General features: G+C 39.4%; 1 protein-coding gene and 1 pseudogene across 1 annotated transcript; both read right to left on the bottom strand.

The window, feature by feature from the left end:
• Window positions 1–463: 463 nt before the first annotated feature.
• On the bottom strand, window positions 464–11,597 carry TM4SF20 (transmembrane 4 L six family member 20). Its single transcript, XM_046019747.1, has 4 exons — window positions 11,351–11,597; window positions 5,848–5,913; window positions 3,844–3,995; window positions 464–2,139 (listed from the first exon to the last, which is right to left on the bottom strand). Exons 1-4 carry the CDS (start codon window positions 11,531–11,533, stop codon window positions 1,851–1,853), a joined length of 690 nt encoding a protein of 229 aa, XP_045875703.1. The 5' UTR covers window positions 11,534–11,597; the 3' UTR covers window positions 464–1,850.
• Window positions 11,598–11,895: 298 nt separating this feature from the next.
• Window positions 11,896–13,639, bottom strand: LOC123950394 (annotated as a pseudogene).
• Window positions 13,640–15,248: the final 1,609 nt, after the last annotated feature.

Genomic DNA, 15,248 nt, shown 5'->3' on the forward strand with positions numbered 1-15,248 from the left:
CTTATACGTTCACTCGAATTTAAAAAAAATGTTTTTGAAAAAAGAGCTGATGAATAAATGAATGAGAAAGACATGGTTCCTGCTCTCTCAAATTTTCTGGTAGTAGTGGACACACAAACATTTATGTTACATTATGATAGGTATGACAGTGGTCTGGGTAAGTGCTAGCTTATTTTGTTGGAATCCTGCACCCTGGGAAAGCTTTTTCAAGTAAGAGACCCTGAAGCTAGACCTCAAGGATAAATAGCCCTATAAAATAGGAGTATAGGGAGAAGGTCTCTATACAGCAAATAGAATCAGGAAAAAAAAAAAAAAATGCCTGTGTGTGCTTCTGATGTTACTAATTTTGGGGGGCAGCTATAATATGTGTATTGAAAATTATTTCTAGAAACTTAAGCCCAGTAAACATAAATAATTGAAATAAAGTGCAGGAATGATCACATTCAGAAAATTGGATTTTCAGTTTTGTCTGTCATAACATTTTAATATGGTAAATGCATGGTTTTTTAATTCTATCTTTTAAAGATTGACATGTATAGAAAGCAGCTTTTGAGTTCAGACTGGCACTTTTTTTTGTAGGGATTTATCTTTTTTAATTGTGGAAGAATGCAAACAGGAAAATAGAAGAGTATAATGGATTACCATATACCTGTCACCTAAATATAACATTTTTCCATAGCTTTTGGCTGAAGTATTTTAAGAACATGATATTTCCCCCAAAACAGAAATGTACATTTCTTTAAAAATAAGAATATTTTCCTGTGTAACCATAAAACCATTGTCAGGACTAAAAATGGTAGCAATAATTCTTTGACATCACCTAAACCAATCTCCCCCGCTCCCTCCCTTCCTTCCTTCCGGACTGCCTTTCTTCCTATCCCTTATCTATCTATCTATTTATCTAAGTAGGCTCTACGCCCAACATGGGACTTGAACACATGACCACATAAGCCAGCCAGGCGTCCCCCTAAACCAATCCTTGTACAGGTCTCCCCAGTTATCCCCCAATGAAATGAGTCTACAGAATACATTTCATTGAATCCTGTCTCTTTGTTCTCTTAATCTGGAATAGTTCCCTCAGCCCATCCCACCTTTTATTTTTCCTATATATTTTTTTGTTGAAAACGGGGCTATTGTCTGTTTACTGCCCCACCTTTTGGATTTGTCTATGTCCTCTTCTCCAGATTGTCTATAAGCTGGAAATTAGGTCTAAAACCATTCAGGCTATTTATTTTATTTTATTTTTTAGTATAAAGAAATAAAATAAAGTTCCATATTTTTACTTCCAGGATAACTTCTGTTCCTTCCTGTCCTCCCTCCCTCCCCATCTTCGTTCTCCTTTCCCCTTCCCTCCCTTCTCCCTCCACACTTGAGAATATAGAATTTAAAATTTGAATAGTACAGAAGTATCAAAAGGTACAAAACAAGTTGAAAACTTCTCTCCACCTTTCCCCAAAGTCAACCACTGATGATTGTTTTTGCTTTGTATATGAAAGGCTGATTTTTTTTTTTTTTTAACACCTCAAAGATGACTTTTGGCCTAAAGTGACTGATACAGCTTTCTAGACAGTGTTCCATTTTTGAACTTCTAAAAGAATGTCTTTTTTTTTAAGATTTTATTTATTTATTTGAGAGAACACAAGTTGGAGGGAGGGGCAGACTGCCTGCTGAGCAGGGACCCTGATGCAGGGTCTGATGATAGAACTTGATACCAGGACCCTGGGATCATGACCCGAGCCAAAGGCAGCCGCTTAACCGACTGAGCCACCCAGATACCCCAAGGAGTGTCTTTTAAATGCAATTCTCAAATGATTCAAAACTGCTAATATTTCCATTTTATTACCATGAAACTAAACAATTCTACTTCTCCGCTTAGTGACCCCACACAGACAGCCAAGGAAACCGATGGCCATCTGACTGAGCCCAAACAGGAGCTCCAGAATCCCCACGAGTAGTAGGCCTAAAAACACTGAGAAATGGATCACCCTGTGTTTGTTTTCTTCAGAGTCGAAGTTCAAGGTATACTTTCTCCAGTCACTGGCTGTGACGCCATTGATGGTGGGATTATCAAAATCAGGAGGAGCGACACAAGACTCACTGAAGAACCACTGCAGATTGAAGGAGTCTGGGTCAAGGTCACTGAAATGAAAGAAACGACAGGAGGTTTTCAGGAATATCACTTACCATGAAAAGACTGCATCATCGTGCCCAGAAAAGGGCAAGTATACTAAAACAGCAAGTCCTTTGAAATACTGTGTCCAGAAACTATAGCTAAGACCCAAGTTTCTGATCATGTGTCCATGTACTCTGATCTCTACAGAACTCTTACTGAGTATCTGTCCCCTCCCTCAACCAGCATTTCTAGAGTAACTACTCTTGGGTTGAACCATATGAAATTTTCTGTGTGAGAAATAGCTGAATATTCTTAGTCTCCCATGATTCAGCCTAATTATACAGGCGTTCCTCTACTTGCTAAAGACATGTAAAGTAAGGCGATCCCCGCCCCCGCAGGGAGCTCAATTCTTCCTACAAAATGGCAGTGTTGCATCTGCTCTCAAACGGGCTGTGCAACTTTTACTGACAAAAGCCATGTTTAAAAAAAAAAAAAAGTCTGATTAAAGGGATTTGTGCCCATTGTAACAAGGTTTGGAAAATGAGAGACTTCTAGCCTGAACGTCATCTACCCTAAGATGGTTGTTCCCTCAGTTTGCTACCAAGTAAGGCTAAGTGTTCTTGAGAGTTTGCATTTCTGGATACCAACAACTGACATTTATCCAGGGAAGACAACAGTATTTTCAGCACGTGGAAAGGGAGTTTGCTTTCTGCAGTTTGCAGCAAGCCTAGGATCAGTCTTGGAACTCTGTCTCCCCAGCTGGAGGAGACAGCCAGGTGCCTGGTGAGTTATTCTCTCCTAAGGGCTGAATGTGTAGAGCATCTGTGCTTGAAATCTCCTATTTTGAACTTCAGATCTAGGAAAGGGAACTTTTTATTTTGATTTTGATTCACAACAACTGCGGTATGCAAATTTTGAGGGATTTTTCTGTTTTAGGGTAGCAAGAGAAAAGGAGGGGGAAAATTTTTTTTTTTTCATGTAATTACAAAAGTGAATTCTGGTTATTTTCAAAAACTGAGCAACATATAGGTAACTGAGAACTAGATTGTTCTTTTATCCCAGTTTTACAGACCGTGCCTAGATTCAGGCACAGAACCATCTTTCAAGTCTGAAATGAGCCACTTACAAGTAACTCCTCTATATTGTCACTATATGAGTTAAACTTGATTCATTCCCATGCCTGCAGTATATTTATAGTACGTCTGCATGATTCCATTGACTACTTTTGTTTCTTTTAGGGCTCATAAGTAAGGTTCTAGATTTTATGTATTGTGTTTTTATTCATTTTTTTATTTATAAAAGTAACATATGCTTGGGGCTTAGAAACTGAGTTCGGAAGTGTAGAAATGTAGTGCTCCCCTCAATCCTCCAGGGCATCCTCTGTTACCATTCTCAAAAAAAAAAAAAAAAAAAAAGTAAAGTTTCTGGCATATATTTCTAGAAATTCTTTAGACACATACACACTTGCAGCCACAGATTTTTAAAAGGCAAGGATAAACCATCTGAGTCAACTACTCCTTCTAGACAAGATATCTGTCCCCCACCACCCCGCAAACCATTCTGAGTGGTTCTTGCATCTCTGTGAGATTGTGCCAATTGGGATTAATGTGCTAAATCCCTAAGAACCTGTGTTCCAGTCATTCCATCAAAGAACAACATGTCAGCACCACACTATTCCCATGGAGCTAGCTGCAGCATGTGAGACAATCTGTGAAAATCAGGATACTCACCTCAAATTTTTGAATGAAAATTCACAATTGAAAGTGCTGTTCTCTTGAGAGTTACAAATGAGAGGACCTTCTGAGAGAGCCAGGATAGATACCAACATACAATACACAGCACCAATGATGGTGATTACATTCAGAAGTGATGACAGAAACATCTGGAAAACAGAAGAGAAGCATTGGTTTATGTTCTCATGTGTTCCTGGTCTGTTTCGAGACTCAGTAGCACGCGCAGACTTCTGACCGACTGCTGCTGGTCTCTGGTCCCCCTGTGGTCCTAGATCTTAAGATCTCCATTTGATTAGGTCTGATTTATCAAAGAACAAAGAGGGCAAATTCTCTGCTATTTGATTAGACTTACTAAAAGATTGTTGGGCTTGCTACTGTTTTTGGAAAATCTGCACCTTTTTATACTCTGAGCCTTGTCCACTTCAAGGGACCACTGACATCTGGTACCTCCTCCCCATTCTGTGTACTTCCTACTTCACAGAACCTGAACTAGATCTTAGCTACCACATTTTGGCATCTGGTCTCCTGACTCTCAAATCTTTCACCCAGATTTGGCCCTAATGCTATGAGAGGCCAGTGGTCCCCATTCTGCTGAGATCAGTCAATAGCGTCATGTTAAGCACAGAGCTTCTCAACCTCAATACCGCCAGCATTGGGCATTTTGTTTTGGGGCCTTTCCTGTACATTCTGGGATGTTTGGCAGCATCACTGGTCTCTACCCACTAGATACCAGTAGCCATCTCTCCAAAGTGTTGACAACCAAAAGTGTCCCGGACACTGCTAAATGTCCCTCTGGGGGCAGAACTGCCCCAGTGGAGAGCCATACTGTAAGCCTTTAAGCACCTTTCATTTCATGAGTGAGAGTCAGAGAAAGCAGAAAAAAAGCATGAAATTTGCCAATAGGAAATGTTATAGCCCAAATGAAAGTCGGTATATGTGTATGCTTTTCAGAAAAAAAAAAGCTCTGTGTTGTTTCGGTGAAGTTGTTAGTCAATGATAATTATGAGTTAAAATCTGCAGAGATGAAGGAATACTTGTCCTTTTCCTTGGGTCCAATAATACCAATAATACTGAATCTCTGGGGGCCGCCAGACATTGATATTTTTGAGACTGTTCTGGGTGACTCTAATGTTCTCATAAGGCTGAGCACCATAAAACCTCAAGATTAGCCAGGAATATTTACTATGATGGGTTGTTTATTGATCCAGCCCACCACTCCTTAGAGAATAATGAGAGACCTCAGTGTTGCTTATAACAACGACCGTGGCATAAAGAGTGTAAAGATTGTGAATTTTGGAGTCTGGTGGATTTGGACAAAAATTCACCTACTTATTAGCTGTGCTACCCTGGCAAATTATTTGCTTTCTCTGAGGATCAATTTCTTAGTCAATGAAAGAGACACTATAATATTTCCCACTTAGTGGTTTTGTGAGAATTAAGCAAGGTTGTAGAGTTGGAAGGGTTCTGACCATAACAATAGGCTAATAAATATTCACTTCCTTTACTTTTAACTTAGTTACAATTTTATACTTGGTGAGTGCACAGTAAATGTTTGAAAACAAATAACCATTGTCTCCTTTAACTGGATAAGGACAATTATTTTGATCCTAGCAAACCAATCTTTCATAGAATTGAGGATACACTTTCCCAAAGTCTTTTACACACACCACGAAAGTGACAAGTATTTGAGAATTATGAAATTGATTACAGCTCCGGGTATAACTTCCAAATCTCCTTTCTTTGAAAGCCTTTAGGTTCATGAAACTGAAGATTGAGGAAAGGTCTGAAGACTGACTCGAAAGCTTAATTCTTATGGGGAAAAAAAGAAAAAAGATAAACGTTGCACTTTCCGTATTATCATATAATTACTGTAAATTGCATGTTTCTATGAGTGTGGTCCTGCCACTGTTGGGCAGATAGTGATGACTCGGGAAGCTTTGCTGCTGTGTCAGTAACTGACTGTTCCTGTGCTTTGGCTCGAGGCCAATGGTCCATACTCACTCCAGTTCTGTTGTTGCAGCACGCTCTTTTTCTTGCTGCCAAGGACATTGTTGTTGCTGGAATGACCTGGAAATCACATCAACAGGAAAGATGAATATGATTCCTTCTCATCAGATGAGAAAAGCAGTCATCTCCACCTCCCAGCAGTTGTGGGAAATCAAGGCTCGAGAGAACAAAAGGGGAAATTTGGCAATATCCCTTGATCTTGTGCACTTTGGGATGCCCATTTCAAACACAAAGATTAAAGTGGGGGAGGGCTGGGGCATTTCAGGACAACAGCTTCAAACTCTTCCATCTACATTCTTACTTTACTTTCATCTTTAGAGAGACTTGGATTTTAAATGGATTAGAGTGAGTTACTTATTCATTATTTTGGAAGGAATGTTTCTGAAAGAATTGTTTGCATCATCCAAATTTCCCCTTTTTTCTTTTTTCTTCTTTTTTTAAGTTACTATAATCTATTACCACTTATTCAATTTCCCAAAAATTGTATAAATTAATCTGGCAAGCATCCAGAAAGGAAACTGGCTGACAGTTGGGAACTAAGAATTCTGTCACCACCCTCTCCCACTTCTGAACTTCCCTCCTACCCCCAGGGTCACCACCATCTTGCCAGTCGCCAAATTTATGACCGGAGCATTATTTTTTTTTTAAGATTTTATTTATTTATTTGACAGAGAGAGAGAGATCTCAAGTAGGCAGAGAGGCAGGCAGAGAGAGGAGGAAGCAGGCTCCCTGCTGAGCAGAGATCCCGATGTGGGGCTGGATCCCAGGACCCTGGGAACATGACCTGAGCCGAAGGCAGAGGCTTAACCCACTGAGCCACCCAGGTGCCCCCAGAGAATTATTTTTGGTTCCATATTCTCCTTTCTGCTCATGTATCCATGACAGGTCATGACCTCACTTTATGCTGCTGTTTGGGAAAACTGCATATAGTGCCTCCTATGTCAAGGGAGATGTACATCGCTGAGGAAAACTGTGAGAAATGATGCCGCATTCTCAGGATTAGGTTTCAATTTTGAGTAATATCTACTCGGCACTTATGACTAGAAATTCTTACTGGAAAAAAGTTGGTATCATTGAAGAGTGAAATGTAAATCATTTCCTTCCACCGCAGAAATTTTAGCCATGAGCTTTTCCTGCTCTCTCAGCACAACTGCCCTAAAGCAGCTCGCTCTTCTTCCTCCCACTCCCGTTTTCTAATGTTTTATTGAGTTCTAACAACGGGCCAGCTACTGTTGCAGGTGGTGAACATGGTTCAGTTCATTCCAGCCTCAGAACAATCCCATGAGGTGGGCGCTAGTATTACTCCCAGTTCACCAACGAGAAAACTGAGACACAACAAGTTTGAGTGACTGGCCTATGAAAGTGGATGAGTTGGGGATCCAAAGCTAGGCATTTGGGGTCCAGAGCCCAGACACTCAACCATGATTCTACACTGGCCAATTCTGACAGATCTCTCCTCCTCCATACAGTCTATTCATTCTTATCCTCCCCCCTCCTCAGCACCACCTGGCTCATCTCACCGTCTTCCTCTTACTGCTCTTTCCCTGATACTTCTTTTCAAGCCCACATACACCCTTCTTCTTTTACAACAGGTCTAAGATTTACACCTTACAAGGCAGCCTTCCTGACAAACTTCAACCCGCTCTAACCATGTGCTGACTCCATGTCACTTGTGGAGAACACGGTACTGTTCTCGAGCTTTGCTTATATATTGCCCTGAACACCAATACTGTTATAATTCAGGGTGCACATGTATGTATGACAGCCCAGCCACTCTCAGGCATAGCTGAGAGCCCAGAAGAAAAGGAAAATCAATTATTTTAGCTCTCAAATACATGTCAGCATTCATAGACTAAACTTCCTTTTTGTACACATAAGCTATCCTGTCTTCTGGACTTAAGAACAAATAATTTAGAACAGAAACTGGCAAACTGTGGGCCACCATCTCTTTTTAATAAATAAAATTTTATTAGAACACAGCCATGCCCATTCATTTACATATTGTACGTGGCTGCTTTCACACATCAATGGCACAACTGAATAGTTGTGAGAGAGACTGGATCGCAAAGCTTCAAATACTCACTATCTGGCTCTTTATAGAAAAGTTTCCCAACCCCTGATTTAGAAATGTAATGAGTCTGTTAAAGTTGAAACATTAAGTTGCAATTTAAATGATAAATCATTCCATTTTCCTTGTCGATGTAAATTAAACTCTAACTTTCTGAAGGATTAATTTATTTCAGAGATGCTGAACATTTACTTTCATAGTTCTTTTCCTTTGCAAACGTGTTTTATAAAGTAACAATGGCTTGTGGTATATGAATCCTCACCCAGTTGACTTCACGACATCTTAACACATCTTTGTTCCATCCTTATGTGTAACTTGATAATTCACTGTATTTCAACCATTTTGCCCATTCGAATTTTTGGAACTTGGAGGGGCTCTTCATAAGATGGACAATAAAATGTGATTTTTTTTTTTTTAAGTCATCTCTATACCCAATGCAGGGCTCGACACCACAACCTGGAGATAAAGAGTTACACCTTCCACCAACTGAGACAGGCACCCCTGAACAGTAAAATATGAACATATGTGTGTACATATGTAACTAAATTATAATAAGTTTTCCAGATAATATCCTGTGAAAATGAGTAATGAATACTCTTTCTCTTCAATTCCTAAGTACATTTAAATGCATGAGTTTTTGTGAAATTAAAAATCTTGATAGACTTTTATTTTTATAAAAAAGTATTTTTCATTTTTTCTTATGCATACCCATACTTTTATCCAGCTTTAAAAGTAAGGTAGTATGTGATTTTACAAATGAAGTACAAGAAAGCTTTTAGATCATTAAAACTGATAGAAGGCAAACTTTTGGGATTTTCCTAAGTACTTGAACATGACAGTAAAACACAAAGCCATAGCTCATCATGAATATAAAAACTACATTTCGAAAATTCTTGCTATACATTATATCTTCTAATTTTGGTTAACGTTCAACAATTTGTTCTATGTTAAGACTTTAATAATTGATAAATTATCATTATGTAAGAAGTACACTCAATGAATAAGCATGATTAAGATCAGACTTTCAACCAATCTCATATAATAATAAAAGACCTTTATATTTTTTAGAGGAAACATTTCAAGTCTTTCTTTTTAGTGTCTGGAAAAAAAATAACATGTATCGATTTTTCCACTTAACAGATGATGATTGAAGATAACTACGTAACATCTCTTAGTCATGGTTTCAAAAGATGAAAAGGTTCTCCTCTCTTTTCACTAAATCATAAAACCATAAAATGAATGTGCATTTTATGAAGTAATCCATAATGAATTCCATAGTTATTATCAGCTACCTCCTGCAAAATCTCCTGTTTATGAAGAAAATTTTAAATGCCATAGTAATTTTAGAAAATTTCAAGAACTCTGACAAGAGTGCTATCACAATCAGTGAATGCTTCCTTATTAACTTTTCTGTGTGTTTACAAGTATATGAAGAGTTCAGTATTTTGGATGATTCCCTTGGAAAAAGATACTCTTCTACATTCTATTTATAGTCAAGGATCATGAAAATGTACCTGTACTCTGAGCCCTTCTATCACCTACCAGTTTGCTTGTGAGCCTAGTCTAGAGTTTGAGGCTCAGTCTATAAAACGACCACTGAAATTTTCAAGGAGTTGTTTACTGCCTCAATGACATTCTACAATACTGCGTAATAGAGATCCCTCTTGTGATTCCAGGTCTTCATTAATATTTATTGAGGATCATAAAGTAAATGTAGTCATAGAACAAGGAAGTCCAGATTTTCTGGAACTGTTTCACAGATTTATATCACCTTCCTATGCTTCAGTTTTCTGGCCACTTAAATTTATGGAGTAGGTTATGGATTTTGTCTTTCCCCTTTGTCAACAGGAGACAGCTCTTGAGGATTGTGGTGGTAATACTGGTGGAAAACAGAGCCTTGGAATCAGATAAATCTGGAATTGAGTTTCACACCTACTATGTGCCTTGTTAACATTCCTAACCTTCTGCTTGCTGATCTGTTAAAATACAAATGATAATATCTGCTTAGCCAGATTATTAGATGAAATGAGATAGTGTAAAGTGTGAACCCAGTAAGCTGGCACTCAACAGAACTCTCTGTGGGCCCTTCTCTGTGTCTTCACCTCTTCATCTTCCTTCCCTCCTCCCACTGACAAAAACACATAGAATGTAGGTATGTACCATCACCACCTTATGCTCTGTTATTGCTAGAAAGAAATTGTTTTTTACTGAGATGGGGTTCATAGTAGAACCAATTTATACTTAAAGCGACATGAGTTATTCTACATGGATTGTTTTCACCGATGAACTTTTAGGGGCTTCATGGAAATTGACATTATTGGTTAGACTTAGCCAGCTGCTCCTGGCTTCTGGTCTAAGCAAGATGCAAGGAAGCTCATGTGACTTAAGTAGAGAAAGCTTCTAGAAAGGCAGAAAGCAGACACAAATGTTGACAGTTGCATCATGGTTGAGCATTGTGCTCACTTCCTCTTAGCCTGGAAGAAAACTCTCACGGTTTTTTAAAGAAATAGCCCTTCTACCTAAAGCAAGGTGATTAGATTGCTCACAATGTTAAAGGGAAAGAAACCACCGACTTTGGGGGAATGCTTCCTAAAATGGCCTTTTGGTGCCAGAGTGGTCTCCATTCCAGTGTGCCAGCCAAAGGACAATTTTTTTTTAAAGATTTTATTTATTTATTTGACAGATAGAGATCACAAGTAGGGAGAGAGGCAGGCAGAGAGAGAGAGAGGAGGAAGCAGGCTCCCTGCCAAGCAGAGAGCCCGATGCAGGGCTCGATCCCAGGACCCTGGGATCATAACCTGAGCGAAAGGCAGAGGCTTTAACCCACTGAGCCAACCAGGCACCCCCAAAGGACAAATTTTTATCTAAAGTTTAACATCTAATGACCCAAGACCACTTTCACAGACATCGGGAATAAGACCAGCGGCAATAACTCATCATCCTGAAACACATACACACACACACACACACACACACACACACATCCAAACAAAAGTTCATTTCTCTGACATTAATCCGACTGCCTTGGGTAGCACTTCCCACTCCGTATTCCTGTGAATACTTTGAGACTAGTATTAGCAAAGGAAAGCTGAGGGAAAGGATTCAAAACATCTTGAACACTAACTATAAAGCTTAGAAGAATGGCATAACACATGTGAAGAAATATGATAGATAACAATCCAACAAACTTTTATCAAATTATTAATTTTGTTGCCCAAGCTCCCTAGTCCATACCACCATTTATTTAAATTTACTTAAATTTTCATTCTTCACCGATGTCAGTGAATTAATACCATTAATACTATTCCACTGCTCCTGACAATATCCTCAGCCAAGGCATAGCTCACCATCAAGCTGAAAGATGGTGTTTGGAAGTTTGGTAAAATAGGCAGCCCTTTCCCCAAATCAAGCCAAATAAATGTTACTCACCATCAGACCTGCTCCTATAATCCCTGGGAACCACCACTCAAAGCAAGAGATGGGGTTGTGAAAAACTTTGCCTTCATCCACAAAGTTGAAAATGAGAGGAATTGCATTGAGAACTATTCCCAATATAAGTAGAACCAACAAGCTGAATCCATTGCAGGATGTCCATCCCTCACAGCAGGTCATGGTCTCCCCCCCCGGTTCAATGAGAAATCCTATCAGTGTGGCTGCTGGTGTGGCACTGTCTTGCCTTTTATCCTGAGCCTTCTAGTTAAAGTTTAGAACTTATGAAAAATAACTGCGGAGAGTTCAGAGTCCATCCAGGAGGGCAGGGCATTATTATGAGAACTGGTAGAGGAAGTAAGTTGGGTTTCTTTCTTTTTCTTTTTCTTTTTTTTTTTTGTAGTTCGTTAAATATTTACTAACGACAACCATTTATAGTTTACACAAAAAATATTTCCCTGATAATACACAAAAATTTCCTGATAATGGTTATTAAAAAACAGCTACTCCCACCACCCACCAACATGTCCACCCCAATATTCAATCTACAGTGGCTTAATCCAGAAGTGTAATCCAGTAAGACTGAAGACAAAACAATTCAGGTCCTGGGCAAGATAATAAAATACGTGTAAGCCTTCTGGACCCTTGAATTGACTGACATCAGTAAGAGAGCCCATTTTTGATGTTGTTAAAGAAGTGTGTTCATCTCCAATAACAATTTCAGGCTCCTGCCAGTGCAAGCCTATCAAGAGGACGCCACAAAGCACCATCTTCTCTGGTTATCACACTGCCGTCAATTATTGTCCTCAGCATCTCCGCCACACTTTCACGTACATAAGCCTGATTATGATATCATTCGTGTAATTGCTGTTGTTGGCACATCTCAATTTCTCATCAGATGGGAACTGATGCAGGAACACATGGTCAAACTTGCCCTTGTCACCCACGTAATAATGCAGACAAAGGTCACTCTCCACAGCTCCATAGGGGATGGAAGGTGGGAAAAAATCTGTAGTTTCTGTTAGATACATTTATGCAAGAAAATAAAGAGATGAAAACCAAAAAAAAAAAAAAAAGCAAAGAAGAAAAAGGATGATCTTAAGATATGTTTTCTTAATATCTTTTACTAGTATGCCTTATAAAAACTAAAAACAAGAATATCCATTTTATATAAAATATGTTTTCCTGTATGCTCCAAAAATATCTGAAGTCATATTATCCCAGTCTTATAGACAAATCCATTTAGAAGTGGCTATCTAATCCCTTAGATAATAAAATACGTGTAAGCCTTCTGGACCCTTCTAAGGCTGTCTAAGGCTGTCTAAGGCTGGTGGGAGTTTCTGTTAACACTGGAAGACCGGCAGTGTTCAAGTATGGAAACCAGAATGAAACAGGAATATGAGAAAGATGGAGGCGCAGATCATCATGTCTTATTTTCTGCGAACTTTGAGCACTTACTTGGTTATGCACAGTACATTTCTGGTCTGGGGCTTCATGTTGTCTTCCTACTATTTTGTGAGTGCCTCAAGAAAAAGTTCCACCCATTGGGATAGCCTTTTAAATACCAAAGTTCTCACTATGCTAATTGGCCATCATAGATCAACAAGAGGGCTCTGCTCACTGTTGCTACCGAGAGATTTGGGGACACAAATCATTTCTATCCCAGCTTTCACAGTTGTGGAGTCAGAGTAAAAGGATGTGGTGAGTCTTAACATTTTTTTGTCCAGAAGAGCCACATCACGTCTTTTCACACTTTCTTGACCAAATGGTCACTCAGTTATGCTTGAGTTCAAGTGCATTATGAAATACAAACTGATGTGTGTCCGGAAGAGAGTCAAACATTAGGCAGCTCTAATACCTACCACGCCTTCCTCCTGCTGCTGTGTAATCGCCTTTGCAGCCAGAGTGTGGTTTCAACAGATGCTGTTGGGAATGACAAATGGAAGGATGAGTGAATGCAGAAGTGGGGTCAATATAATCCACAAGCTCAGGCGTCATGGTCTTGGAGAGGAGCACGCCAACCTGTAGAAGCAGGAGGGCACACTGTGTGGGTTCCACGGCCAACCCTGAAACATCAGTTCCAGTTTCCAGGTCCAAACAAATTAAGACTACCCCAACCATCAGAAATAAAAATAAAAAATTACAAAATTAAATTAAAAAAAGAATACTGCACCCATCACCATAGCACACCACGGATAATGATGTAGGAACGCCGGTACGGAAGATCACACTATAGCGGCGCTGAGCAAAAGGGGGTACTTCCATCATATCATTTGTATACTTCTGCATGGTTGAGCTATCCAGAATGATTTCATATTTATTTTATAAAAATTAATGATTACTTGGGGCACCTGGGGCGCTCAGTTGGTTAACGTTTGACTCCTGATATCAGTTCAAGTCTTGATCTCGGAATCATAAGTTCAAGCCCCACACCAGGCTCTGTGCCAGGCATGGAGCCTTCTTAGAACAAAACAAAACAAAACAGCAACAACAACAAAACTACCTCCCCCTTGAATTATACAAATTATATGACTGTGGAATTATAATAATATATAAGTAAATTATATATTTATTACTGAGATGACTGCATGGGAAAGGCAGTAACTTATTTTCAGATGTGGACTTTGCAATTTTAAATCCTTTCCCATCTTCACAAGGAGCTGAATTAAAGAACTGTTTAGGTACAAGTTTACTCATAGGGACCTGAATCTGTTAGACTCCACCCGACTACGGGACTCTAAGACCAAAACTAAATAGCATATTTTGCTAGCAGTCATAACAAAACTTACTTCCACTCGGGTTTGGTACTCTTTACACTTGTGGCTAAAAGTAAGTAACTGAAATTCTGTTAAAATGTAGAACTATAGTCTGTATTATGAAGGGAAAGACAGGGATGAAGCAGAAAAGGGAATCTGTTTACAAATGAAGAGAAGGAGCAGAACAGACAAATTTAAGGTCTGGGTCAACCTTTCTGACCCACATGCCTCCTTCTGCAAAAACAATCCCCACAACTTACATGAGTCGACCCTCTGTATCTCATATGTACTATGCTCCTCTGGTCATTGCTGAGAGCAATACCAGTAGATATAGAAGCTGAGCTCTTCCAATTTCTCCCACGAGTTGAGAATTTAAAAAGATACTAGTTATTCTCTGCTATGCATGAAATGGGAGGACATGCTTATCAGTTAGGATTAGCCTTTAGTTGCATGTAAAAAGAAATTCAGGATAACAATGGCTTAAGTGAGATAGAAATTAGTTCTTCCTGAGAAATCTGAAGGTAGGCACTCAAAAGCCTGAAAGATAGCTCCGCTTCCTCAGAGATCCTTCCAGCTTATGAAGCCACCATCTCTTTGATCCCTTCATTCTCGTGCTCAAACTGTGGAGGCCAGAGCTCTAACCGTCATATCTATTCTCCACTCAGAAGGATAAAGGAAGAGAAAGGCCCACCTTCTCCCTTTTAAAGAGCTGCTCATTGGCTAGAATGTAGCCATGGGACAACATTGGCTGCAAGGGAGTCTGGGGATTAAGTAATACTTACTTCAAGTGATTTATGCCCAGTTAAAATGGGGTGGGGGGATAGGAGACAGAAGGTATTGGGAGGGCAATTAGCATTCTCTACAGGTCATATAAATTCATGAGCTGTGCCAGGGGAAAAAGAGAAACCAGGCTGCAGAAAAGAAGGAAGGGGAAGAAGAGAAGATGCAGATGTGTAGATAGAAGTAAGAGACATGGGGTTTTAGAGGGAGACAGAGAAAGAGTAGCTGCCTGGCTTCTCAAAGGCTTTCTTCTTGGTTCCTACCCTATGAAGATTGATTGTAGGTTCTGTCTTTGTTTTTTGTCAGGTGCCTCTGTATTATAATCAATTACTCCTTTTACACTATTTTAACTGTATATATAT

Source organism: Meles meles, chromosome 9 (genome assembly GCF_922984935.1).
Source record: "Meles meles chromosome 9, mMelMel3.1 paternal haplotype, whole genome shotgun sequence".
NCBI classification, from domain to species: Eukaryota; Metazoa; Chordata; class Mammalia; order Carnivora; family Mustelidae; genus Meles; species Meles meles.